Below are 25,842 nucleotides of genomic sequence, written 5' to 3' on the forward strand. Positions count from 1 at the left end.
CATTTCCCTATAAAAGCTTCGATGCATTAGCATACCCAGAATGGTTCAGAAAAAGGGCACTCAACAAAGCTAGAAAAATTTTTTACAGAGCGAATGTAGAGAGTACATGGAATAAAGAAAACAAGAAAATAGTTGTCCTCCCTTTTATGCCTAAAATGAAACAAATCACTTCAAAAATGAAAGAAAGTCAATATAAATTTGTATATACCTTTGATAATACCGTAAAAAACAAAGTACGTAAAAATAAATTGGAAGGAGAAGACAGTAATACGGATGATGTAGCGGGGGTGTACATAATCAATTGCAACAATTGTGGAGACAGATATGTGGGGGAATCAGGTAGGGGAATAAGGACTAGAGTCCAAGAACATAGAAGGGCAGTACAGCTTTAACTTCTCAGGGAGTGCTATAGCTAGACTTTGTTGGGAAAATGACCATAGGATGGATTTCAAAAACAGTAGGCTTATATACAAAAGCAACAAAATTAGTCACAGGAGCGTAGTAGAAGGTGCACTTATCAGAGAGATTAAAGAAATTGAAGGAAACAAAGGTTTTACCTCAGAAGATCCCATAAGCCGAGCTTTGATATTAAAAGAAGCTAAGATTGACCCTGCTGACCTGGAGATTAGGTTTCCTGCCCAACAGACTTTTGGTGACCACACCCTTACCACAAGGGTGAATCCCATTGTCCATCAACTCAGGATATCAGAGCGACAAGATGGGATTGGCAACTCTCAAGAAAACCAGAACAGCCATCACATAAATGACAGCTCAACGAGAAGAAGTTCCAGAAGACTGCTGGGGGGCTTGACCCAGGCTAACATCCCAAACATCTCTTGAGAATGGGCCACAGACAGGGCCTGAAAGTACTCGAGTGTGGAGTAAAACTAAATGTAATAACTTAGAAGTAAACAAGTTACAAAGTGATTTTGTGGGTTTCTTTTTCAATTATTATTATTATTATTATCGTTTTTTTTTTTTTTTTTTTTTTTTCTTTTTTTTTTTTTTTTTTGCTCTATCACAGTCCTCCAATTCGACTGGGTGGTATTTATAGTGTGGGGTTCCGGGTTGCATCCTGCCTCCTTAGGAGTCCATCACTTTTCTTACTATGTCCGGTTTCTAGGATCACACTCTTCTGCATGAGTCCTGGAGCTACTTCAGCCTCTAGTTTTTCTAGATTCCTTTTCAGGGATCTTGGGATCGTGCCTAGTGCTCCTATGATTATGGGTACGATTTCCACTGGCATATCCCATATCCTTCTTATTTCTATTTTCAGATCTTGATACTTATCCATTTTTTTCCCTCCCTCTCTTTCTCTTCAATTCTGGTGTCCCATGGTATTGCGACATCAATGAGTGATACTTTCTTCTTGACTTTGTCAATCAACGTCACGTCTGGTCTGTTTGCACGTATCACCCTATCCGTTCTGATACCATAAACCCAGAGGATCTTTGCCTGATCGTTTTCTATCACTCCCTCAGGTTGGTGTGTCGTACCACTTATTACTGCAAGGTAGCTGATGTTTCTTGCACAGGCTCCAGTGGAGGGCTTTTGCCACTGAATCATGCCTCTTTTTGTACTGGTTCTGTGCAAGTGCGGGCATTCGCTTGCTATGTGGTTTATGGTTTCATTTTTCGTATTGCACTTCCTACATATGGGAGAGATGTTATTGCCGTCTATCGTTCTTTGAACATATCTGGTTCTTAGGGCCTGATCTTGTGCCGCTGTTATCATTCCTTCAGTTTCCTTCTTTAGCTCTCCCCTCTGTAGCCATTGCCAATTGTCATCGCTGGCTAGTTCTTTAGTCTGTCTCATGTATTGTCCGTGCATTGGTTTGTTGTGCCAGTCCTCTGTTCTGTTTGTCATTCTCCTGTCTCTGTACATTTCTGGGTCTTCGTCTACTTTTATTATTATTATTATTATTATTATTATTATTATTATTATTATTATTATTATTATTATTATTATTATTATTATTATTCAGAAGATGAGTCCTATTCATATGGAACAAACCCACACAGAGGCCACTGGCTTGAAATTCTAGTTTCCAAAGAAATTAGCCTTCACTAGAAATAAGTAGCAGAAGATAAGTACAGAAAAAAAGATCACTTATTAGAAAAGAAACTTCCTTTGCTCAGGATGTAAATAAAACAACTTGCATTTATAACCGTGATTATTATCATTTATATAACACTCCCTACGTCACATAGGGTAATACTGAAGAAGCTATACAAAGAAAAATTCAACATATACAAAGTTATATCCGTTCGCGCGGGGGGCTATAGCTCTGGCTTTCTTCAGCCAATCTTCCAGGGAACTCCCAACTGGGTTATATTTATGCAGTCGTTTATTTCAAGAGATCTGCAACCATTTGACAACCGGTTTTCCTGTTTTGTCTAGATGTAGAGCTCTATATCCATTCAATAGCCAGTCTTCTGTTTTGTTTACATCTAAAACAACTGCTTGTTTTTGATGGAGATATTGCACATGAGTCAGATTTGTAATTGGGCTACATGTAGGCAGTTCGCCTTATTGAGCCAGTCTTCAGCTCTACTGACATGTAGACAGTCGCCTTATTGAACCAGTCTTCAGCTCTACTGACATGTAGACAGTCGCCTTATTCAGCCAGTTATTCTGGCTCTCGTCGACAAATCTCTGAGCCATCAAACAGCCAATCATTCTCGACTCTTCCCAAGACTGGCGTAGACAGTCAGACGCTCACCCCTAAGCGAAGCATCTTTACCAACGCAATCACAGAACATCACAGACATCAAAGACGTGGAACTCCATCATCATCACAACTCTAAATACAGCTCTTGTTGCCTCTTTTGTCACATCTACGGTACATCTATCTTAACGCGGCCGACCGCCCGACGACAAAAATGAATATTATTGCATGACCTATAGAGAGAAAATGGAGTCTCGCTGAATGTATAGAAAATGAGAGTCAATGTTTACGTTTTAGAGAGGTCCTCTAAGTGAGGGAAAACGGGTCTCGCTGAATTGAAAGAAAACGGGAATCTTTGTTTACGATTTAGAGAGGTCCTCTAAGTGAGGGAAAACGGGTCTCGCTGAATCGAAAGAAAACGGGAATCTTTATTTACATTTCGGAGAGGTCCTTCAAATCTGTATAAACGAATTTTTTTATAATCATGAGGCAGTCGATTCCACCGCTACTACTTTCCTTTATCAGGTTTAGCCTACCTTAGGATTTGAGCTAAAAGTATCTATAAATCCTATTGCAAAAAGGCTGGGGATTAATACGAAATCCCAAAACATAAATCCGAGTAGCTACCACGATCCTAACGCTATCCTACTCTCCGGAAAAAAAATGACAATAAATTATTTACAGAAAGCCAGACCAACAAGAAAAGTTATACTATTTTATTGAGCATGATATACTTACTTTCATTAACGACTAATAATTCAATTATACATAGACACAAACCATTTTTCATAGTAAATTTACAATAATGTACAGTATAACTTTCACACATTGTAGAAAAAAATCAAATGCACTCAGAAAATACGACACTATACGAATGATGAAGAATTCGGAACGGTTGGCTGCCCTGTTTTCAAGGAGTATAGAAAACGAACCTGAGGTTTAGACTTCTTGATTTTAGCATCCTTGCGGGATAGCCTAACCTAGAGAGCAGCCACTGTAAGGCATCCTTCACTGTTCAAACCATTCCACAGCCATACTTTTTTTGCGGTAGTTTCGAAATTGCTGGTCAATTCTATGCAATTCCAAAAGCGACATTAATCAAATGGTAGTTTTAAGCATGTGTTTTATCTGCCGGGTTATGATATTCTTGTATATACATACAGATATATACTAACCAGTAGTATGTATATATGTTTACGTTTCGTCCCCACCTGAGGAACTGGTATCAGTGGAGGAGGGGTCAGCGAACAAAAAAGTGAGGTTGTGGAAAAAAATCTATTAAGATTCACTCATAAAAAAACAGCAACTGAAACACGACAGCAGAGGGCGTGCCTATCGCTGGGTGCCAAGTGAAGGGGCAGTCATAATTCGCCTTAATTATATCTTCCTGTGAAGTGGATCAGTGAGAAAACTGCCTAAGAGTCACCGATGAATGAGCGTCATAAGGCGTTGCTATGTGTAGCAGATGGTACTTACAGTTAGCTAAGTCTGCTATGTGTAGCGTGTACTGCTATAGTTACCGCACGCTGTTTACAAAGAGAGAACGCAGCTACATTTTAGCGAATTATGACTACCACGAAATATTCTACGTCGTCATCATCATCTTCATCATTATCACCTTCAATACGCAGGCTTGGAACACCCAAGGCATCCGAGCTCTCGGCTTTAAGAACAAACTGACTAGATTGTACTCATCCTTCGATTTCATTATATATATAAAAACTTAAGTCTAGTTGATTGTGTTTTGAAAAAAAAGTCCTTGGAACGAGTAAAGGTCTTCTGACATTCGCTTCCTCGGTTAGAAGCGCGGCAGCAAGAGACCCGAGCTTCGATTTCAATCTTGGCGTGATCTGGAAGGCTGCTTTTAAACTTCTAAGTCTAGAACGGCTGGTTTTAGTTTTTTTCGGGGGGAGGGGAAGCATTTTCATTATTGGCCCACTTCGTGTGAAAAAACGATAAACGGAACGTTTGTAGATATAGATAAACGTTTGATTGCAAGAGAATACGTATTATGGTTCCAGTTTCCAGTCCTCGCTGGAACTACTGTGGATCCACTTTCCCTTCCTCACTGGAACCACTGTGGATCCAGTCTCCCTTCCTCGCTGGAACTACTGTGGAAGATCCAGTTTCCCTTCCTCGATGGAACCGTTGAAGATCCAGTCTCCCTTCCTCACTGGAACTGTTGAAGATGCAGTTTCCCTTCCTCGCTGGAACTGCTGTGGAGGATCAAGTTTCTCTTCCTCGCTGGAACTACTGTGGAAGATCACGTTTCTCTTCTTTGCTGGAACTACTGTGGATCCAGTTTCCCTTCCTCGCTGGAACCACTACCAGTGTGGTTCTGGAATGAACGTGTTGTGGATCCAGTCTCCCTTCCTCGCTGGAACTACTGAGGATACAGCTTCCCTTCCTCTCTGGAACCACTACCAGTGTGGTTCTGGAATGAACGTGTTGTGGATCCAGTTTCCAATCCTCGCTGGAACTACTACCAGTGCGGTTCTGGAATGCTCGAAGACTCGACATGGTGGGCAGGAATCTTGAGTTTTCCTCACGGGTTTTATGGTTTTTTAAAAATATATTTTTGGTGCTTCTTTTGCGCGTCTGGTCAAAGTTTTTATTTTTCATTTTTGCTGTCTGATTTTTTTTTTTTTTTTTGTGCAGGGCAACCAAGGGCACCACCTCCCTAGTTGAGGAGGAGTACCCCAAGGTGGCTCCCCCGCACCCCACCGCCAGGTCATATTTTTTTGGGGGGGAGCTGTAGATTTATATCTTTGTGGCGTCACGTTACCGGAAGCGGGGGAAGAATCAGCGAAAACAGATCGAGAGAAGAAATAGAAGCAGCGAAAACAAAGTAAGAAATAAATGAATAAACAACAATAACAACAACAGCGACAACGACAACAAAAACAAAAACAGCAGAACGACGAATGTATCAATTCTGAGACACACGAAAGAGAAACAAAAAATTAATAAGCCTGGATGAAATACCATCGCTGAGCTATCGTGGACCATTGAAACGTGGTGGGAATGCAGGGGTTTGGAAGTGCTGCCAGTCTCGGAGACGAACGAGAAGGAATAGAGAGAGAGAGAGAGAAAAAGAGAGAGAGAGAGAGAGAGAGAGAGAGAGAAAGTGTGTGTGTATCAAGCTGCTTTCTCTCTGTATCTGGCTATACCTTCTTGAAGTGAGGTTATGTTTGGCGGTCTTGCAGTAACCTGACGATGAACTCTTACACACACAGAGAGAGAGAGAGAGAGAGAGAGAGAGAGAGAGAGAGAGAGAGAGAGACGCCTTAAATGTCCTCCTCCTCGCGAATCAGAAACAGCAACACTTTTTGTTTTAAAAGTCTCCAGTAGGTCGTCGAAATGCGGATGCACTGAAGGCAGCAGCGGCAGGGCAGTGTCTGGCCACCTTCGCCACCGCCGCCTACTGCAGGCAGTATGTGTATAAATAGCTCGCGGGGGTGAGACGGGGGCGTGACCTGACCTGCTGACTCCGCCTCACTCCCGCCTGGCCATATGTCCCAGATGTTCCTATCACTCTTCCTCTTCTTCTTCAGGCACTGTCGTCTGGCCAGATGTCCCTATCTCAATGTTTCAATGTTCTCCTACTTCTGTCGTCTGGCGGGAGTCCCCACCACGCCTCGGCAGCAACTCACACACTGGGGCGTCACCTGTGGTCGGGTGGGGGTCGCCTTGTGAAGTGCTCAGGAGGTCTGTGCGTGAGTAGCGGCAGCGGGCACTGACCCCCTGACCGGCGGGGCGGGCACGGGGGCGTCGCGGGGGACCGCCCGTGATCCCGGGGAAGCCAGGGCTGCTTCCAGGAGCCGTCGGTTGCGGTCCAACAGCTCCGGGAGGTCGGAGCTGATGGCGTTGTCGATCTTGTGCAGAGGACACCCTCGGAAGTAGGAGCAGGTCTCACGGAGGGTCTGGAAGTCGTAGAGGTTGTGCACTCTGGAAGGGAAGACGCAGAGAGAGTTTTTATTCCTTATTTATTTTTGTTTAGTGAGGTGAAGGGCTCAGAATGGATTGATCGATTGACTTATTAAAAATTATGTGGCGCTGAGAATGGAACAATTCACTCTGAATATTAATATTTCAATTTTCCATCGAGCGGAAAAGAATGGAAAAAGGATAATCTACTACATATATATGTATATATGCAGAAGCCAGGTACTATGTCTTACCTCTAAGTAAGTGGGGGATACAATCCACAATGAAGTAAAATCATCTTGTAGTGTAAAATATATATCTCTAGTATCTATTTGTGAAGAGATATGTAGGAAAGGGAAAATTTCAAACTTTAGAAATATATTATATGTGCCAATATTGATGCTGCCTCCTCTCCTGTTTACTCCACTCATGTCATTTCTCCAACTAACCACCCAACCAGCAGAGAACAAGCAGTTGACAATAGAAACATTCCCCCACGAAGATCAAGACGAATTCAGGAAAGAACGAGGGCTCAACCGCCTGATCATTCATAATACAAACTAGCGTTAGTTCCTTAAGGTGACATATCACATTTTAGTGAACAAGATCACAGTTGATGGTCGAAAGCTTTAATCCTGTACTAGAGATATATATTTTAAACTACAAGAGGATTTTACTTCATTGTGGATTGTATCCTCACATATGTATATATATTTATATATGTATATGTATAACTGAATCACGACAATATGAAACACGATAAATATATAAATAAAGTCAAATACAGCGAAGGAAACAGAAGCAATGGAATTCCTGTCCTTTACATAGCAGACTAAGTTAAAGGACGGGGAGGACTCTCCTCGTCAGCAGTGGCCACCCACCTGAAGAAGTCCCGGTAGACCTCAGGATCGGGCAGGTCGTAACGGGAGATGTTGGTCAGGAGGCTCATGCCCTCGTAGATGTTGTAGGAGTGGGGGTTCTCGATGATGTCCTCCGCCAGCTTGTGCTTGCTCGTCAGGAACCCTTTGTTCTTGTAGAACGTCGTCAGGTAGGTGTCCACCATCTGCGCGTGGTTCCTGACACGCACCTGCGCAGAGAAAAGCCGGTTGTTAGGAGGGGGTTCCTGAAGGTGGGTGGGGAAGGGCATAATGCGCAGATCAAGCGGCTTATTAGGATAGGATCCTGAAGGGTAAAGTGCAGATGCACATGTTAAAGGTGTTTGTTAGGAAAGAATCCTGACGCGCACACCAGCGCAGGATAAAGCTTGTCATTAGGATAGGTTCCTGAAGGGTAAAGCGCAGATGCGCATGTTAACGGTGGTTGTTAGGTAAGATTCCTGATGTGCGCACCTGCGCAGGATAAAGTTTGTCATTAGTAAAAGTTCCTAATGGGGAAAGCACAGATGATGCGTCGAGTAAGGCTGTTGGAAAGGTTCCTGAAGGGAAAGGCGCTAGTTATTAGGAGAGATTCCTGACACTCACCTGCCCAGGATAAAGCTTGTCATTAGTAAAGGTTCCTAAAGATTCCTGACGCACACCTGCGCAGTATAAAGGTTCCAGACAGGGGAAAGCGCACTGACACACGTAAAATTTAGCTATTGGCAAAAGTGTGGACAAATTCCCTCGGGACATATTTAAGAGACGTTTCAAATGATTCAATGAAAAAGCAAAGAGATGAAAACTCGTGACATCTGAGTGATTAAATGACTGCTACTCCCTTCATTTCATTCTTTCAACTTACAGCGTGCCTGCGGGCGATGGCGATGCGGTTGTCGACCCTCGTGTTGACGGCCTTGGCGATGTCGTTCAGTAGGGCCTCCTCCTGCGCCTGTTCACGAGGAGAAGGAGGAGTCTTATGATAGAGAAATACGCTTCCTTCAAAGGGCGCAAGAATATGTCGGGAATGAATCTTGCATTACAGTCAATGTCCCACACAGATATCTCCAGCCTTATTGTGATGTATGAGCAGGAACATGCACTAATTATTAGAGATGTCATTATTCTAGATACGGAATCACACTTAGAGAGAGAGAGAGAGAGAGAGAGAGAGAGAGAGAGAGAGAGAGAGAGAGAGAGAAAAGAACCGTTTATTAAAAATTCACAAATGTCTGATCTGGGATAGGAAAATGCACCAGTTATATCAATTACAATAGTCTCAAAGAGAGAGAGAGAGAGAGAGAGAGAGAGAGAGAGAGAGAGAGAGAGAGAGAGAGAGAGAGAGAGAAGAGAAAAGAACAGTTTTTAATGCAACAGATATCTCACATGGAACATAAAGATGCACTATTTACCAATCACAATTATCCCAAACGGAGCCTCACAAATAGAGAAAGAGAGATAGATGGAGAAGAAGAAGAAGAAGAAGAAGAAGAAGAAGATAGAAGAAGAATAAGAAGGAGCAGGAGGAGGAAGAGGAGGAGTAGGAAAAAGACCAAAGAAGAAGAAGAAAAATGAGAATGAAAAGGGCAAAGAAGGCCCTTCCTTATTCGAACCATTATCTGACCTGGAACAGTTTAGCAGGAGACGACGTCTTGTAAGGGCGCGCAGAGAACGAGCCCGCGTAAACAGTGGGCGGGGTCGAGACGCCCAGAAGAGGGCTCAGGTTCCAGAAGAGGCTTCCCTGGACCTTGATCAGCTCCTCTGGGGGCACCTGGTCGGCCTTGTTCAGCAAGATGCGTGACTGTAGGGGGCGGCGAAAATGAGTGAAATGACGAAGGGCTAAGGTGTCTATTTATTGTTTGTTTGTATGGTGTTTTTACGTTGCATGGAACCTGTGGTTATTCAGTAACGGGAGGTTTCTGTTTATTCGGGGCGTTCAGTTGAGTTTTTTTTCTTTGAGCAGTATTTGGACTTGTTTACAGGGGGGCGTTCGTATTTCTTTTTGTGTTTGTATATGTATGTGTGTGTGTTTTTTGGGAGTTGTTATTTTATTACAACGTGTAAAGCGTAATTTTTCCTTATCGTTTTTTAATAAATAAATAACAGAGCATTTGTTTGAGTGATGAAAAATATAGTTAGATAATAGAGCCTTTGTTTGAGTTTATGAAAAGTATAGTTAAATAACAGAGCATTTGTTTGAGTTTATATAAAGAATATAATTTGGGAATCTCAAAGCAGGCCTAGTCCTACATTGTGCCTAGGATTGGAACCTTTTCTCGTATTTACGTGACATTTTTAAATGACAATTTTAAAAGCGAAACCTACCAAAATTGTGTTTTATTAACTTTAATGTCTATTATGCTCCTTGAAGTTTGTTTTTTATTATGAGTGAAAACATCAAAACTTCACTTTTGAATCAAGAGTGTGGTCTTTATTAGTTTTAGTGTCTTATTATGCTCTTTGAAGCAAAGCAAGTCTTGACGTATCACGAACTAATCAACCGAATACGCACCTGGGACTCCCGTCCCTTCAGCTGGTCGAGTATGGCTTCCAGCTCGTAGCCGGCGTCGAGTTTAGTGTAGTCGAACATCACGAGGATGAGGTCGGCGCGGTCGATGAACCACTGGACGACGTCGTTGAATGGGTACAGCCTCTCGCCTGGTCGTCGCATCTCCAGGATTCCGGGGGCTTCGACGAAGGTCACCTGCAGGAGTGGTGGAAGGGTGAGAAGGAGGAGATTTAGAAGGACATAGAAACTGGAGAAGACCTAAGGTTCTGTGGATTGTGAAAGAAAAGAGGACCCAGAAAAGGTGATCATTTTTAAGTTCATTCCTCTCAGAATGCCCTTGGGGGAGTGGGTATAGAAGAAGAAGGAGATTTAGAAGGACATAGAAACTGGGGAAGGACATAGAAACTGAAGAAGACCTAAGGTTTTGTGGGTTAATTGTGAAAGGAAAGAGTTTCAGAAAAGGTTATAGTTTTTAAGTTCATTGCTCTCGGAATACCCAGAACTTTGGCAAGAGCTATCAGAAAGATATTTGATCTACATGCCCACAGAATGTCCTACGCTTTAACTTGACGTCCCAAAGAATGAAATAATATCTAGGGGCACTGTTGATTTTGTTGGATTTAGGCTGTTTAAGCCAAGGACTAGGGCACTTTCAGACCATTCATCCTTTAGATTCAAGTTGGCTATATGTCAACACAGGTCCTTGTCATATGGCGACCGATAACTATGATGAGCCATAAGTGAGATTAAACTGCCTGGTATGGACTTCCGATCTCTGTACAGCCGAGAGACACCACTTTAAACGTCTTGAATTCATGATGATATTAATAGCAGTTTTCACACTTACCTCCTGACGAAGGCTCCTGACGAAGAAGGCGAGGAGGACCCTCCTGTAGCATATACAGAGCGCACATGCCTAACAGGCTACTGGAGAAGCTTGCGCAATCACCTTCTTCAGCAACCAATTAGGCATGCGCGGCCCGGGATAATCTCAATGACGTCACGGTGACGTCACTCTGCCTTTCTCGAGCTGTGACGTCACTCATTCCAAATGAAGTCGTCGCTGGGGAGACTCGCGCGTGGAAATATATGGCAGATTGGAGGGAAGATGATAATGTAAATATTTTTTTTTTGTCAATCTTCCTGTTGTGCGGAATTGGAAGGGGAGATTTTCATCGCCTCTTGGAATTGGGGAGGTTACATGTGATTCGGTCAGATCGAACGTATAAAAATGGCGAGATTTTTTCTTAACATTCTTTTAAGAAATTTTTTTGACAAGTTTACTGTTCTTTTAGTTAATTATTTGGATAGTTTACCAATTCGCGAAATCGCTGTACGTTTTGCTTCATTATCAACATATTTATATTTCTTATATTATTCATTCACTTTTGCAACCGCGAATGTATTTTATTAAAAGTGTATTTATTTATTTAATTATTTTTTCATATTTTGTATTTATTTTAATAATTTAGATTATTTATTTTTTTTTATTATATTTTTTTATTTATTTTAATCATTTAGTTTATTTATTTATCTATTTACTATTATTACTGTTATTATATACATATACGTATGTATATATATACATACGTATGTATAATATATACATATATAGTGTATGTATATATACACATAAATACATGCATACATACATGCATACATACAGGGATTAACCCTAAAAAAAAACGCTATTTCTTCTGATCTCAAACACACCCGCCCACCTAGGCACCCACACGACGAAACCTGTTTCATGAAACTTCTTCCTACCCTTCCTTGGCCCCCACCCCCACCCCCACGCCCCCCGTGACCCCTTCCTCACCTTCTTGAGCAGAGGGCAGTTGAGGGACCTCCCCTGGAGTTGGTCAATGAAGTTCTGCCCGAATTTCTGGAGCGACGTGAAGGACCAGTGAGCGCTGAGTTCTGTGCCGTCCAGTTCTCTGTCGGTTTCTCCGTATTGGATCACTCGGAACACACCGTGGCTGGGAGGGGTCCCTGTTTTTTTTTTTTTTTTTTTTTTTTTTTTTTTTGTGGGGGGAGAGAGAAAGAGAGGGATGGGTTAGAAGATAAGTATATGACTCGTTAGGATGTTTTTATGTTTTTTAGATTTCGTGGGCAAGTGGGTCTGCTCTGCTGTTCAAAGATTTTAAAGTATTTCATCTCATGTTTTTCTTGACGGTGTTTTGGTTAGGGGTGATTGTCTCACAGCGACCTTCTTATTTTCCTTTTTTTATTTATTTTTGAGGTTATGTATTCGAAAGAATTTCAGGTAATACGGATATATCGTATCCTTTTCCTATCAAGAACTGGATACAATACGTAATGACGTTAGAGACTGAAAAACATCAGAACAACCAACAGCCAGACGAAAAGAACGTAAACAAACCCATCCAAGGAGCTCTGAACGCCACTCACCAGTCTTGAGTGCTCGCTTCGTGAACTCGACACCCATGAGATAGTTGAGGAAGGTCGACTTTCCCGTCGAGTAGGGGCCGACGAGGAGAATGAGGGGCGTGCCGAACAGCTCGGCGTCCGAAACGTGTCGGTTGGAGATGTCCTGGTACTTGTAGAGCGTCTCCAGGGGCTTGATTGTGGTCTCATAGATCTTCTTGAGGTCTTTCAAGGTGGCTTCGGCGATGGGGTCGGTGCGGGCTGCCGTGTCCTGGGAGGTCTCGTCCAGGCCGAGGATGGCCTCGAGCGTCTCGCGGGACCTGTAGGCTGATGGAACTACGACAATCTGGAAGGAAGGGAACGGGGTAATTTAGGATGTTGGTGGGGGGTTCCTAAGAGGATCTAGGGTTCCTCGCTTCGCAGACACAGTTGCGGGCACACTACGCTGTTCGCGTGAGGTGCAGAGCGTTTTAACTTGATACATTTTTTTTCTTTATACTCGTTTTCTTTCATAGTGTTTTATTACTTCATTTAAACTGACAATGAAGTCCCTTGATTTTTTACACTTTTAGATGTCTCTAGCTTTACTTTATTCAACAGTACAACAGACTGTTTGTTTTCACCCCTGACCATTACCTTTTAATGCAACAGGGACGCCCAGAAAGTTAAGAGATGTTTCTAGACTAATTATTACTAAAATACCGTCAATAAATTTAATTTTATTTCACTGAGGCAGTAAACCGAACTCTTTTCTTCTTTTTCTTCTTCAACTACAGTTCATCAAATTGACTGTGTGCGATATTAACTAAAGATAGGCATAACTACCTATAATATCATTGGAACATTTGTGACATAGTTGGAATTCAACCACATTTATTTTTTATTCCATGTGAATTATGTTGGTATACTCTAATTACCATATATAGATGTAAACAAACAAAATCTTCTTCTCCTCGAACTCACCTGTTCCTCCTCCTCCTTCGGCGCAGGTTCTTGAGCAGGTTCCTTCTTCGGTGCCTCCTCCAGTACTTGCTGTTCCGGGGCTTTGGGGGCATCAGCCACTGGCTTGTCAGCAGCTGGGGCGTCCTTAGCAACTCCACCCGCACCTGGAGGGGATGGTCAAGCAAGGGCGCGTCAGTGAAAAGTGTCCTTCCTGGAACATGGAACTAGGTAAATAGGAGGAGCTGTTGCAAAGGTCATGATGCGTGATGCGGAACATGAATGGTCCAAGAAGGTGTTGCAAAAATTGGGCCAAAAGCTGATGCCTTTCCCTGAGAGCAATAACTCTGTGCTGGCATAAGGCCAGCAGGATCTAAAAGGAAGGGCTGGTCCAAATAATTTAATTGGTTGGGGACAATTTGTGGTGGGATGGTCCAAATCATTGGTTGGAAGCAATTTGTAATGGGGGATGTCAACTGTCATGGCTGAGGACCTCAGATAGGATTGTGGAAGGATGGGAGAGATTCCCATGACTGAAATGTTATGATGATAAGAGCATCCTGCATCAAATTCTGGAGGAGAGGATAGTTGTTACTTGGGCAGAATCCTGGGAAGAGAAAAAACATAGGGAAAAAAATGCTATACAAGAATGTTGCTGTCGAATGTCTATCGAAAGAAAGGAAAGAATAAGGAATCTTCATAAAAAGGGAGAACGAAGGAATAGGTGGTTTCAAGAACGTCTGAGTTTTAGTTTAAAAGAAAAAGGAAAAGCAGAAAAATTGAATTGACTTGAATAATAAATACTGTATGACAGACTGAAAGACGCGCAAAAGAACACAATATGTAACTCAAAAAGCCTTTGTAAGAAGGTTGGAATATGATTCATATATAGAGGGGGGAAAAAGGTTGGGTGGGGGAATGAGGGAAGGGGTGGGGCGAGAGGCGGGTTCATGGTCACAAATAACGCACGATGCATTATACAGTCAGTGAATTGAAAGTATATAACCTTCGCAGATGAGACAGATCATCTGGAAGAAAACCTTAGAAATAGACAAACATTCGGGAGAAATCAAGATACTTACTGCTATTCATGCTGCAAAGACAAGTACGAAAATGTTTGCAATCACAAATTATCATCCACTGCTGTTTCGAATACTGCTATCTACCATTTAACTACTAAAGCATCAGTAACTGACGATAAATTACGCCGCGATATGGCTTCAGATCATCCCATCGTATTTGCTGTAATCTCCACTCGGGGTAATTGGCGACCGCGACCAGGAATATAAACCGAGGGAAATCACGTCAACGTATTTTTAATTCAGTCACGTTTGAAAGTAAAGTAAACATAGGGTAACGTTTGGACTGGGGAGGTTATCAGAATGACGTACGTGGAATTCAAAACAAAAATCGAAACTGATTATCATTCGTGATTACAACACTTTGATGCAAAATTGGGTTCACAAAAAAACAAATACAAAATTTTTAGAAATACAGTTTCTAGGAACGACAAGGTATTCCTTCCGAATACAAGGAGGCCATAGCCATTCTCAGGGAATTTGCACAGGGTGAAAAAAGCCCAGAATTTGTAGGGATATTCACCAGCAGGTTTATTCAAACACGATGAGACGAGCTTGTGCCCCTGCGGTACAACCTACTTGAATTACTTCGCTACTACAGCCGCTGCTTGCTAAGTATTGCAGTTTACTATGTACAGAGACATGCATCTTGGATATAATTATCATAAAAGAAACAGAATTCTTATCATCTTATAGGTCTGTCTTCTACGAATCCAGAATTTAAAAATAATACTTTGAATACCATACTGTGCATGTCTCTGCCCACTCTTCAAATGTATAGGCAGACATAGACGCAAATATCAGAAGATGAGTGAAAGAATTGACTTAGATGCAAAATTATTGTTTATAATTATTTCTCGCCCTTGTGACTCTACTTAACCTTTCACCGTGTTACATACTTAATTTATATTTTGGTTTATCTAACAGATTTAGCATTAAAAAGAAGTTCCAAGAGTGGTATGAGATATATTGACAGTTTCTTTAGTTTACTTGCTATAAACTCGTTTTTAATTTTAAGACACAGCAAGATTTTAGGGAACTGGCCCTTCTGCCTGAAGTGAAGGTAAGGTGATGTTTCTCGGTCTGTTGTGCATTAGTGCATTCAAAACATGATTTTAGCTTGATTTTATCGTTCAGTTTTACTCTGCTGTGTTATTCCTACGTTGATTTCTGTCTCAAAGTAACTTTTTTTAGTCTGTGTGTGTATGTGTATATGTGTGTGTGATTCCCTTCTACCTATTTTTAGGACGAAACAGTTGAAACCCGACACGAGATCATCGGGACGTTTGTTTTTTGGGCTACTATTAACTATGGGTCGTCAATTTACACTCATCACCCCTCGCTATAGTCTTAACTATCATCGAAGTATTCAGTCAAAATAGGAATTCTGGTTCTAAAGTACTCTACGAGTGACAGAAGGGCGAGAAACTCCCCATCTACAGAAAAGGAGGGAAAAGAGTCAATGCAGATATGACAGCAGCTTGCAGCTTAGGCAGAGCGAGAGACACAATACAAATAGACGATTTTTGAGAGCTGAGAGAAACAACACGATAGTAGTCCAGGTAGAGAGTAAACAGCAGCAGCAGTGAATCGAACGAAGGAGGAGCTTGGAAATCAAAAGGGGGAAAAGAGGCGAGATCTAGCTTGGCGTTGCTTTGTGACCTCACTTGAGAGATTGGTTTGTGCTGCTTGTGTTTCTGAATGAAACAGAAGGAGTTTAAGGCTTCTTTCTGCAACGTCTCCAAGCTAAATGGGGCGATTTACCAGTGTTGGATGTCAAAGAAGTTTGTGACCAATTCGATTTCAACCACCTGTGAGGGATGAAGTGTTTTTTATGGTATCCAAAAATTTCCAATATCATGCAGTGCCTCGGACGTAGTATTAATCCTGATAAACGAGAGTTTACTACCTACAATTAGAATGGAGTGAATGGAATTTCCAATATATCTGAACGTATTAATCCGGATAAACGAGAGTTTACTACCTACAATTAGAATGGAGTGAGTGGAATTTCCAGTATATCCGGAAGTATTAATCCGGATAAACGAGAGTTTACTACCTACACTTATAATCGAATGAAAGTTTAAGAAGCGAATGATTAATAAAAGATAAATTCCTCCCTCAAGGGCGATTTGAAACCGAATCTGCCGCCGTTCTTTGACATCCCAGAAATGTCACGAGCAAAAGAATTCCACTAGAGACAAAGAGGGGCTGGGGGGTGCGGGGGGCGGGGGGCGATGCAGCAGCGGCGAGCTGTGTCAGCCAGCAGCGGCAGCAGCCACAGGGGGGCGGGCAGGACGGGAGAAGAAGATGCAGCTGTTACTTATCACCAAGGCTGGCAAAGAGGGCACACCTTCAGCAGTTGCTGCTGGTGTTCCTTCATCATCATCGTCTTCTTCTTCTCCTTCTTCTTCATCGTCAGTATCTTCTTCTTCTTCGTCCTGACCTTCGTCAGGAAAGGCTTTGCCATCGCCCACTTTTTCGTCGGCGCTTTTGGAGGGACCCTCCTCCTCGGTGACGACTTGACTTTATCTGGTCAGCTGTGACCTCTTCTTCTTTTCTTCTTCGTTCTTCTTCTTCTTATTCTCTCTTCCAATCTACTTCATCAGTTCTTTCCTCATCCTTCCTCATCTTTCCCTCTTCCATCCTTCATCTTTCATGTTACTTCTTCAGGCTTCTTCCGTCATCTTCCTCATCTTCATCCTTCCCATTCTTCCTCTTCATCAGAGCTATCTCCTTCTTCCCATCTCATCTTCCTCTTCTTTCTACGCTTCAATTCTTCATCTTCTCCATATTCATCTTCATACTTCTTCAGCTTTCTCTCATCTTCCTCTCATCTTCCTCTTCATCCACGCTTCTCCTTCATCTTCCTCTTCTTTCTCATCTTCATCTTTCCTTTCTTTCTCAGTTCTTTCCCTCGTCTTCCTCATCTTCATCTTCATCTTCCTCTTCTTCTACAGCTTCTTCCTCATTGCGCCTCATCTTCCTCTTCCTCTTCTTCTACAAGCTTCTCCTCATCTTCTTCATCTTCCGGCATTCTTCTCTTCATTCTTCTTTCTCTCGTACGCTTCTTCCTCGCTTCCCTCATCTTCATCATCATCCTCTTCTTTCTAACAGCTTCTTCCTCAATCTTCCTCATCTTCATCTTCATCTTCCTCTTCTTCTTACAGCTTTTCCTTGCCTCAGTCTTCCTCATCTTCCTCAATCTTCATTCTTCATTCTTTCTTCTTACAGCTTCTTCCTCGTCATTCCCTCATCTTCATCTTCATCATCCTCTTCTTCTACAAGCTTTCTTTTCCTATTTCGTTTTTCTTCCTCACTGGAGGTTAGGCAAGCGGGTGGGGACGGCCGAAGAGCGCAAAACGTTGGGTGGCGGACAATTGGGGGTGGAGGCGGCGCCGCGGGAGGGCCGGAGTCCTTCCTTCATTCTCACTTCATCATTCCTTCCTTCCTTCTACAGCTTTTCCTTCCGTCATTCTTCCACTTTATCTTTCATTCTTCCTCTTCTTCTTACAGCTTATCTTCCTTCAGTCTTCATCTTTCATCTTCTTCTACAGGCTTTCTTATTCTTTCCTCATTTTCCTTCCCTCAATCTTCATTCTTCATTCTTCCTTCTTCTTCTACAACTTCTTCCTCATCTTCATCTTCATCTTCATCTTCTTCTACAGCTTCTTCCTCATCTTCCTCATCTTCATCTTCATCTTCCTCTTCTTCTACAGCTTCTTCCTCATCTTCCTCATCTTCATCTTCATCTACTCCTTCAGCTTCTTCCTCATCTTCCTCATCTTCATCTTCTTCTACAGCTTCTTCCTCATCTTCCTCATCTTCATCTTCATCTACTTCCTCAGCTTCTTCCTCATCTTCATCTTCATCTTCATCTTCTTCTACAGCTTCTTCCTCATCTTCCTCATCTTCATCTTCATCTACTTCCTCAGCTTCTTCCTCTTCATCTTCTTCTTCATCTACTTCATCAGCTTCTTCTTCCTCTTCATCCTCATCTACTTCTTCAGCTTCTTCCTCTTCATCCACCTCATCATCATCATCATCTTCTTCCTCACCTTCTTCGAAACCTTCATCGTCATCGGTTGCATCATCCTTTCCAACAGCAATTTCTTCTACGTCTTCATCTTCTTCTTCTTCTACTTCGATACCCTCTTCATCTTCCGTGTCACCTTAGGTTGATGGGAATGCATTAACACTGATACGAAAACTTTGGACCTTTTATCTCTCTCCTGATTTGTCCCGCCAGGAGTGCCTGGTCAATCTTTGTTAAGCCATAGAAACTTTCTATCTCTATCTTTAACTTTCAACTCGAAGTTTTACTTTTCCAAATGGTGCCCCAGGGGTCTCAAATCTTTGCTCCAAAGTAAACCTCTAAAGTAGGAATTTGCGAAAAGTATCGCGTGGAACATTTTTGATGCGGTGGATATTCTGCTGTTAACCGACAACTATATATACTTTATGACTTTCAACTTTAACTTTTCCTTCCAAATTTTGCCAGGGGTCTCAAACCTGTGCTCTAAAGTAAACCTCTAAATTAGGGATTTGCGAAAAGTATTGCGTGGGACACTTTTGACACGTTGGATATTCTGCCATTAACCAGCAACCTGTATGTATTTTATTACTTTGGTTTCCAGTCTGCAAACTTTGTCCTAGATGGGTATGTGTTTTGGCTAACAAATGTTTTAACTCTCACATTAATAGCTGTAGGTATGGCAAATATTAAACAACAACTTTAAGGTAGGCTAATTTGGGTTGGTGTCCATGGATGATCTAGCCTAGGTAAGGTTAGGTTTGGGGAGCGAGTTTACACTGTAACTCTGTAAATGCCATCGTCAAACTTTTGAGATAAAGTTAAAGAGTGTCTGTCGCCAATTGAAAGTATTTTTTTTTTTTTTCAGAAAAAATGGCAAATGGACCCCTAACAACGTGGCAACAGTTCAACTTCTTCCGTGATTACGGCAATTTTGGGAATATCCCAATCTAGTAAACCTCGAACTATACACGTATGCCAGAACTGCTAGCAAAACAGAGAAAGTAGACAGACAACTGGTTCTTGACAGAATATCCACAGCTTGAATTAGCTCTCTTGGACTGAATGCATTGCAACTCAAGCTTGCACGAAATCCCTCTTATAAAATGAGGCAATGGAATAAGGTTTCCTAAATTTTATACTTGTACTATCAGATAATCTTTTAAATGTTATTAACTCCATACCATTTGGATAAAATGTTTCTCTGACTTAACAAAGACCATTCTCTTTCTTAGTCATGTTAACAACTGCTTGCAATGAAACGTCTAAAATTGAGAGTAAAATGTAGTGCTTTTTCACACAAAATTATGAAGCAAACATCACAAGCATACATAGAGTTCAGTATCATAAGATTTGAAGTTGACCTGTTAATGATCTCACAAGCGCTCCACTAATATACAAATAACACGGAGGATTCTAAAACATCAACAATATTATTCATGGAGTAACTTGAAAGAAACTGTCAAGCTCTGTATTTTTATGTCGAATCTAAATTCGCTTCACTTCATGATTTTGTGCTTCCAAGGGTAAATTACTTTGCAAGGTATGTAAAAACTAATGATTTCATTGCACCTTTGATTGATGTAGTTAGTTAAATCATCACTATAATAATTATAATTCTTTACATTTCACTATATTCTCAAGCAAACAAATCCTTCTACTCTATAAGCACATCTGTTTAAGCAAAGTAAAAGCCTACAGATAATTAACCTACTTAAAGTAAGATGTGAAGACGATTATACATGATAATAAAGTTACAATATCACTATGATGTTTATCCTAGAGCATTAGTAAAACGCAGTGCACACATACAAAAACGTCAAGCCGTTGGAATTTCTTCTCAGACGAGAATTACCTGCCACCTCTTCAGCGGGAAACGATGCTTTCGGTTTGGGAGGTTCTGGCACAGGTTCTGCAGGAGTGGGTGCTGCTACTACCACAGGCTTCGGCTCTGGTTTTGGGGCTGGAGCTGGTTCAGGTTTAGGAGCAGGGGCTGGTTCAGCTACAGGTACAGGGGCTGGGGCCGGTGCTGGCGCTGGTGGCAAGACCGGTGCTGGGGCCGGTTTAGGAGCAGGAACTTCTGGTTTAGGGGCTGGGGCTGGGGCTGGGGCAGGCTCCACAGCAGGAGCGGGTTTGGTTTCCGGTGCTGCTGCAGCTGGAGGCGGGGCGGAGCCTCTCAATCCTACGTCCTTGTGCGTCTGCCACGGCTGCGCCCACTTCGGGTCCCGTTTGATACCGCCGGGAGGGGTGGGGAATATCAGTTTGATGAGGCTGTCAAGAATACCACCTCCTGCGGCAGCAACCACTTTCTTTTCTTTGGGTGCTTCTCCTTCTACGGGTTTTCTAGAGTGCTCGGGGTGTGTCTGCCAAGGCTGGGCCCATTTTGGATCTCTATTTGTATCTTTAGGGACTGGGAATACAAGTTTAATGAGTTTATCGATAATTCCTCCGGAGGGAACAGCGGCGACTTTCTTCTCTTCGGGCACTTTTGCGACTGCTTCTCTCTTGTGCTCAGGGTGAGTCTGCCACGGCTGAGCCCATTTTGGGTCACGCTTGATGTCCTTTGGAATTGGGAATACCATTCTGACTATGGAGTCAATGATGCCACCAGAAGATGCGACTACTGGTGCCGTTTTCTTTGCCTCTGGTTTCGCAGCTGGATCAGCTTGTCTCTTATGTTCAGGGTGAGTCTGCCAAGGCTGCGCCCACTTAGCATCGCGCTTGATACCATCTGGAATTGGGAAAATAAGCCTCACGAATTTGTCGATGATGCCACCGGAGGCACCGTGGGCCACCTTGGCTGCTTCTTTCACTGCAGCCGGTTTCTCAGACTTCTTGTGCTCTTGGTGCGTCTGCCATGGTTGGGCCCATTTCGAGTCACGCGTTTGTGTCGTCTTGCCAAAGATCAAGGTCACAATCTTGTCGATTATTCCTCCTCCAGAGGGCTGCACTTTCTTGGGATGGGCAGCAGATTCATCTGCCTTGGCTGCTTTCTGATGTTCTTTGTGGGTCTGCCATGGTTGAGCCCACTTGGCATCCCGTTCGCCCTTTGTGGATCCGAAGATTAAAGTGACAATGCTGTTGATGATGCCACCTGAGGCTTGAACTTTTGCAGGCTTAGCTTCCTTAGCCTCTTTCGGGGCTTTCTGGAACTCTTTGTGGGTTTGCCATGGCTCAGCCCATTTAGGATCTCTTGGGCCCTTTGGAAGACCAAAGAGGACATCAATAATCCTGTTCATTATGCCTATGGAAGGTTTCTTTTTTGGAGCTTCTTTCTCGGGTGTTGGTGGCTTTTGGACGGTCTCAGCTGGTGTGGCTAAAGGGAAAATGACAAAAGGAGATGCCAATAAGTAAGGTAAATTATATGAATTAAGGGAAATACTTACCTGAATTGGCTGTGACGAGATGATGACCAAACCTCATTATTTTAAGTAGCATATAAAGGCAATACAGGTGTGGAAAACATAAAACCAGATACCATGGACTATCAACATAATAACTTACACATATGAGCACACAATTGAGGACTTTGTTATATATGAGAAAATAGCTGGTGATTCTTAAGAGTCCAGTTACCCTTATTTTGATATTTTAGATTTGAGGAAAGTGCAGAAGTAATGCCTATAGTGAGTATGCATACATCTAAGGATTCCCATGTATATATTGATGCATGTGCAATTGAATTTATATATTCATATTATGAAGGTCCTTTAAGTTCTTTCCTAATGGAGCTTTGCTTTGAGAGTATCAACCTAAAGAAAAAAAGAATGTTTACTACTTTTTTTATAATTAGTGTGCCATATAAATGCTGAAAAATAAAATACATAACTTTGCAGCTGTTAAACTGATTCAAAATTTATTTTTTCTTGGTAGAGGTTGTAAAACCAGTCATGGTTAAAGCAACCTCCTTGTTACATCTTCCTATTGTGTTACATTCTATATCTTCTTGGCATATAGTCTGGAAGCCTATCCAGTCCTTAGCCCTCTGCTGTTTAACTGATTCTCTCTGCTGTTTACATTCCTAGAACCCACCCATATTACAAAAATACAATTGTAGCATAGCTTTGGGACTCAGTCCTTCTATACCACTTTGGAGATGAGTGTTAAGACACAATTCACATATTGTGTAAAGAACAGTGTAATAATGTCTATACGGGTGAGAAGATGTGTCATGGTAGACCGTGCTCGTGGAGCCTGAGAAAAGACCAGGTCAGTTATTAGTTGAGCATTCTCAGTTAAAACAAAAGGTTTCATCACACACATCAGCAAAATCAGATATGAGGGGTAGCTCACAAACCTTCCAACAGATTAGCTCATTGATATGAAAGTATAAAATAAGTTGAGGCAATAGGCTTTAGGCATAATTTATAGGTAATGAACTTTCTGATTACGAAGATTTGAGCTACCTCTAGTGATGCATTGATAGTGGCATGCGACAAATATGGAGCGAACAAATTGGTGAACATGAGTAAACAAAATGGGGTTGGAATAAACTCACGAGAATCAAGAACTGTCTTACTTTCAGCTGATATAGCTGGCTTTTGAGGCTGTTCATCGAGGAACTTATGAGTCTGCCATGGTTTTGCCCACTTGGGATCTCTTTCAACTTTTTCAACAACTTTTTCTACAACTGCCTTCTCTGGTTTGCCCTGGAATTCTGGGTGAGTCTTCCAGGGTTGAGCCCACTTGGGATCTCTCTCAACTTTTTCAACAACTTTTTCTACAGCTGCCTTCTCTGGTTTGCCCTGGAATTCTGGGTGAGTCTTCCAGGGTTGAGCCCACTTGGGATCTCTTGCAACTTTCTCTGCAACAACCTTTTCTACAGCTGCCTTTTCTGGCTTGTCTTGGAATTCTGGGTGAGTCTTCCAGGGTTGAGCCCACTTGGGATCTCTTTCAACTTTCTCTACAAGTTTCTCTACAACTGGCACTTCTGGTTTGTCCTGGAATTCAGGGTGAGTCTTCCAGGGCTTAGCCCACTTAGGATCTCTTTCAACTTTCTCAACAACGACAACAGCTGGGACTTCCGGTTTGTCCTGGAATTCAGGGTGAGTCTTCCAGGGTTGAGCCCACTTGGGATCTCTCTCAACTTTTTCTGCAACAACCTTTTCTACAGCTGGGACTTCCGGTTTGTCTTGGAACTCAGGGTGAGTCTTCCAGGGTTGAGCCCACTTAGGATCTCTTGCAACTTTCTCTGCAACAACTTTTTCTACAGCTGGGACTTCTGGTTTGTCCTGGAATTCAGGGTGAGTCTTCCAGGGTTGAGCCCACTTGGGATCTCTTTCAACTTTCTCTACAAGTTTCTCTACAACTGGCACTTCTGGTTTGTCCTGGAATTCAGGGTGAGTCTTCCAGGGCTTAGCCCACTTGGGATCTCGTTTCAATTTTCTCAACAACGACAACAGCTGGGACTTCCGGTTTGTCCTGGAATTCAGGGTGAGTCTTCCAGGGCTTAGCCCACTTGGGATCTCTTTCAACTTTCTCAACAACGACAACTGGTTCCTCTGGTTTGTCCTGGAATTCTGGGTGAGTCTTCCAGGGCTTAGCCCACTTAGGATCTCGTTCAATTTTCTCAACAACGACAACAGCTGGAACTTCCGGTTTGTCCTGGAATTCAGGGTGAGTCTTCCAGGGCTTAGCCCACTTGGGATCTCTTTCAACTTTCTCAACAACGACAACTGGTTCCTCTGGTTTGTCCTGGAATTCTGGGTGAGTCTTCCAGGGCTTAGCCCACTTGGGATCTCTTTCAACTTTCTCTACAACGTTCTCTTCAGCTGGTACTTCTGGTTTGTCCTGGAATTCAGGGTGAGTCTTCCAGGGCTTTGCCCACTTAGGATCCCTGACTACCTTTACTATAACTGGTTCAGCCTCGGGCTTGTCCTGGAACTCCTCGTGCGTCTTCCAGGGCTTTGACCATTTGGGATCTCTACCTGGAATTATTTTCTCTTCTACTGCAGAGGCTTTCTCTTCCTCCTCCTCCTCATCATCATCATCTTCCTCATCTTCATCTTCATCTTCTACAGCATCTTCATCATCTTCCTCCTCATCTTCCTCTTCTACAGCTTCTTCCTCATCTTCCTCTTCTACAGCGTCTTCCTCTTCTACAGCTTCTTCCTCATCTTCCTCATCTTCCTCATCTTCCTCATTCTTCCTCTTCTACGAGCTTTCTTCCTTACTCATTCTTCTTCATCTTCTTTTTTCCATCTTCCTCATCTTCCTCAATCTTTACCTCTTCCTACAAGCTTCTTCCCTCATCTTCCTCATCTTGCCTCTTCTACAAGCTTCTTTCCTCCATCTTCCCCATCATTCCTCCTTTCTACAGCTTCTTGCCTCATCTTCTTCATCTTCCTAATCCTTCCTCATTTCCTCTTCTACAGCTTCTTCCTCATCTATTCATCTTCGTTATCCTTCCTCATCTTCTTCTTCTACCTGCTTCTTTCCTCATCTTCCTTCATCTTCTATCCTTCCTTCTTCAACAGCTTCTTCCTCATCTGTCGTCTCTTCTACCACAGCTTTCCTCATCTTCCTCATCTTCCTCTTCTACAGCTTCTCCGATCTTCTTCATCTTCTTCATCATTCTCATTTCCTCTCTACAGCTCTTCCTCATCTTCCTCATCTTCTCTTCTACAGCTTCTTCATCATCTTCTCAATCTTCTATTTACAGCTTCTTTCCTCATCTTCCTCATCTTCTCTCATTTATCTCTACAGCTTCTTCCTCATATATTCATCTTCTCAATCTTCCTCATCTTCCTATTCTACAGCTTTCTCCTTCATCTTCTTCTCTTCCTCATACAGCTTCCTTCTCTCTTCCTCTTCTTCTCTCCTCATCCTTCCTCTTCTACAAGCTTCTTCCTCATCTTCTTCATCGTCCTCATCTTCCTCTTCTACGCTTCTTCCTCATCTTACTCATCTTCCTTCCACATTCTTCCTCATCTTCCTCTTCTAAACAAGCTTCTTCCTCATCTTCTCATCTTCTTTCATCTTCTCTTCTACGCTTCTTCCCTCATTTCTTCATGCTTCTTCATCTTCCTTCATCTTCCTCTCTTACAGCGTTTCTTCCTCTCCTCTTCTCATCTTCCTTTCATCTTCCTCTCTACAGCTTCTCAATCATCATCTTCCTCATCTTCCTCCTTCTTAGCAAGCTTCTTCTCTTTCCTCTTTCCTTCATCTTCCTCTTCTACAGCTTTTTACTTCCTTCATCTTCCTCATCTTCTCATCTTCCTCTCTTACAGTTCTTCTTCATCTTCCTCATTTCTTCCTTCTACAGCTTCGTCCTTCCTCTTCCTTCCATCTTCCTTCATCTTCCTCTTCTTACAGCTCTTCCGCATCTTCCTTCAATCTTCTCAGCTTCTTCCTTCTACAGCTTCTTCCTTCCATCTTCCTTCCATCTTCCTTCATTCTTCCTCATCTTCCTCTCTCCTCATCTT

The 25,842-nt window shown here is 42.4% G+C and overlaps 1 protein-coding gene across 1 annotated transcript in view; it reads right to left on the minus strand.

The window, feature by feature from the left end:
• Positions 1-2,155: 2,155 nt before the first annotated feature.
• LOC135207746 (titin-like) overlaps positions 2,156-25,842 on the minus strand; it is a 65,650-nt gene continuing 41,963 nt past the window's right edge. Inside the window, 14 exon segments of the mRNA XM_064239571.1 lie at positions 2,156-6,616; positions 7,477-7,682; positions 8,336-8,422; positions 9,095-9,271; positions 9,983-10,174; positions 11,799-11,971; positions 12,392-12,713; positions 13,331-13,473; positions 16,739-16,911; positions 17,975-18,557; positions 20,274-21,734; positions 22,505-22,612; positions 22,938-23,745; positions 23,783-24,539. Coding sequence (XP_064095641.1) covers positions 6,370-6,616; positions 7,477-7,682; positions 8,336-8,422; positions 9,095-9,271; positions 9,983-10,174; positions 11,799-11,971; positions 12,392-12,713; positions 13,331-13,473; positions 16,739-16,911; positions 17,975-18,557; positions 20,274-21,734; positions 22,505-22,612; positions 22,938-23,745; positions 23,783-24,539 — 5,437 coding nt within the window. The 3' untranslated portion in view covers positions 2,156-6,369.

This window comes from Macrobrachium nipponense, chromosome 34 (genome assembly GCF_015104395.2).
Source record: "Macrobrachium nipponense isolate FS-2020 chromosome 34, ASM1510439v2, whole genome shotgun sequence".
Taxonomy (NCBI): Eukaryota; Metazoa; Arthropoda; class Malacostraca; order Decapoda; family Palaemonidae; genus Macrobrachium; species Macrobrachium nipponense.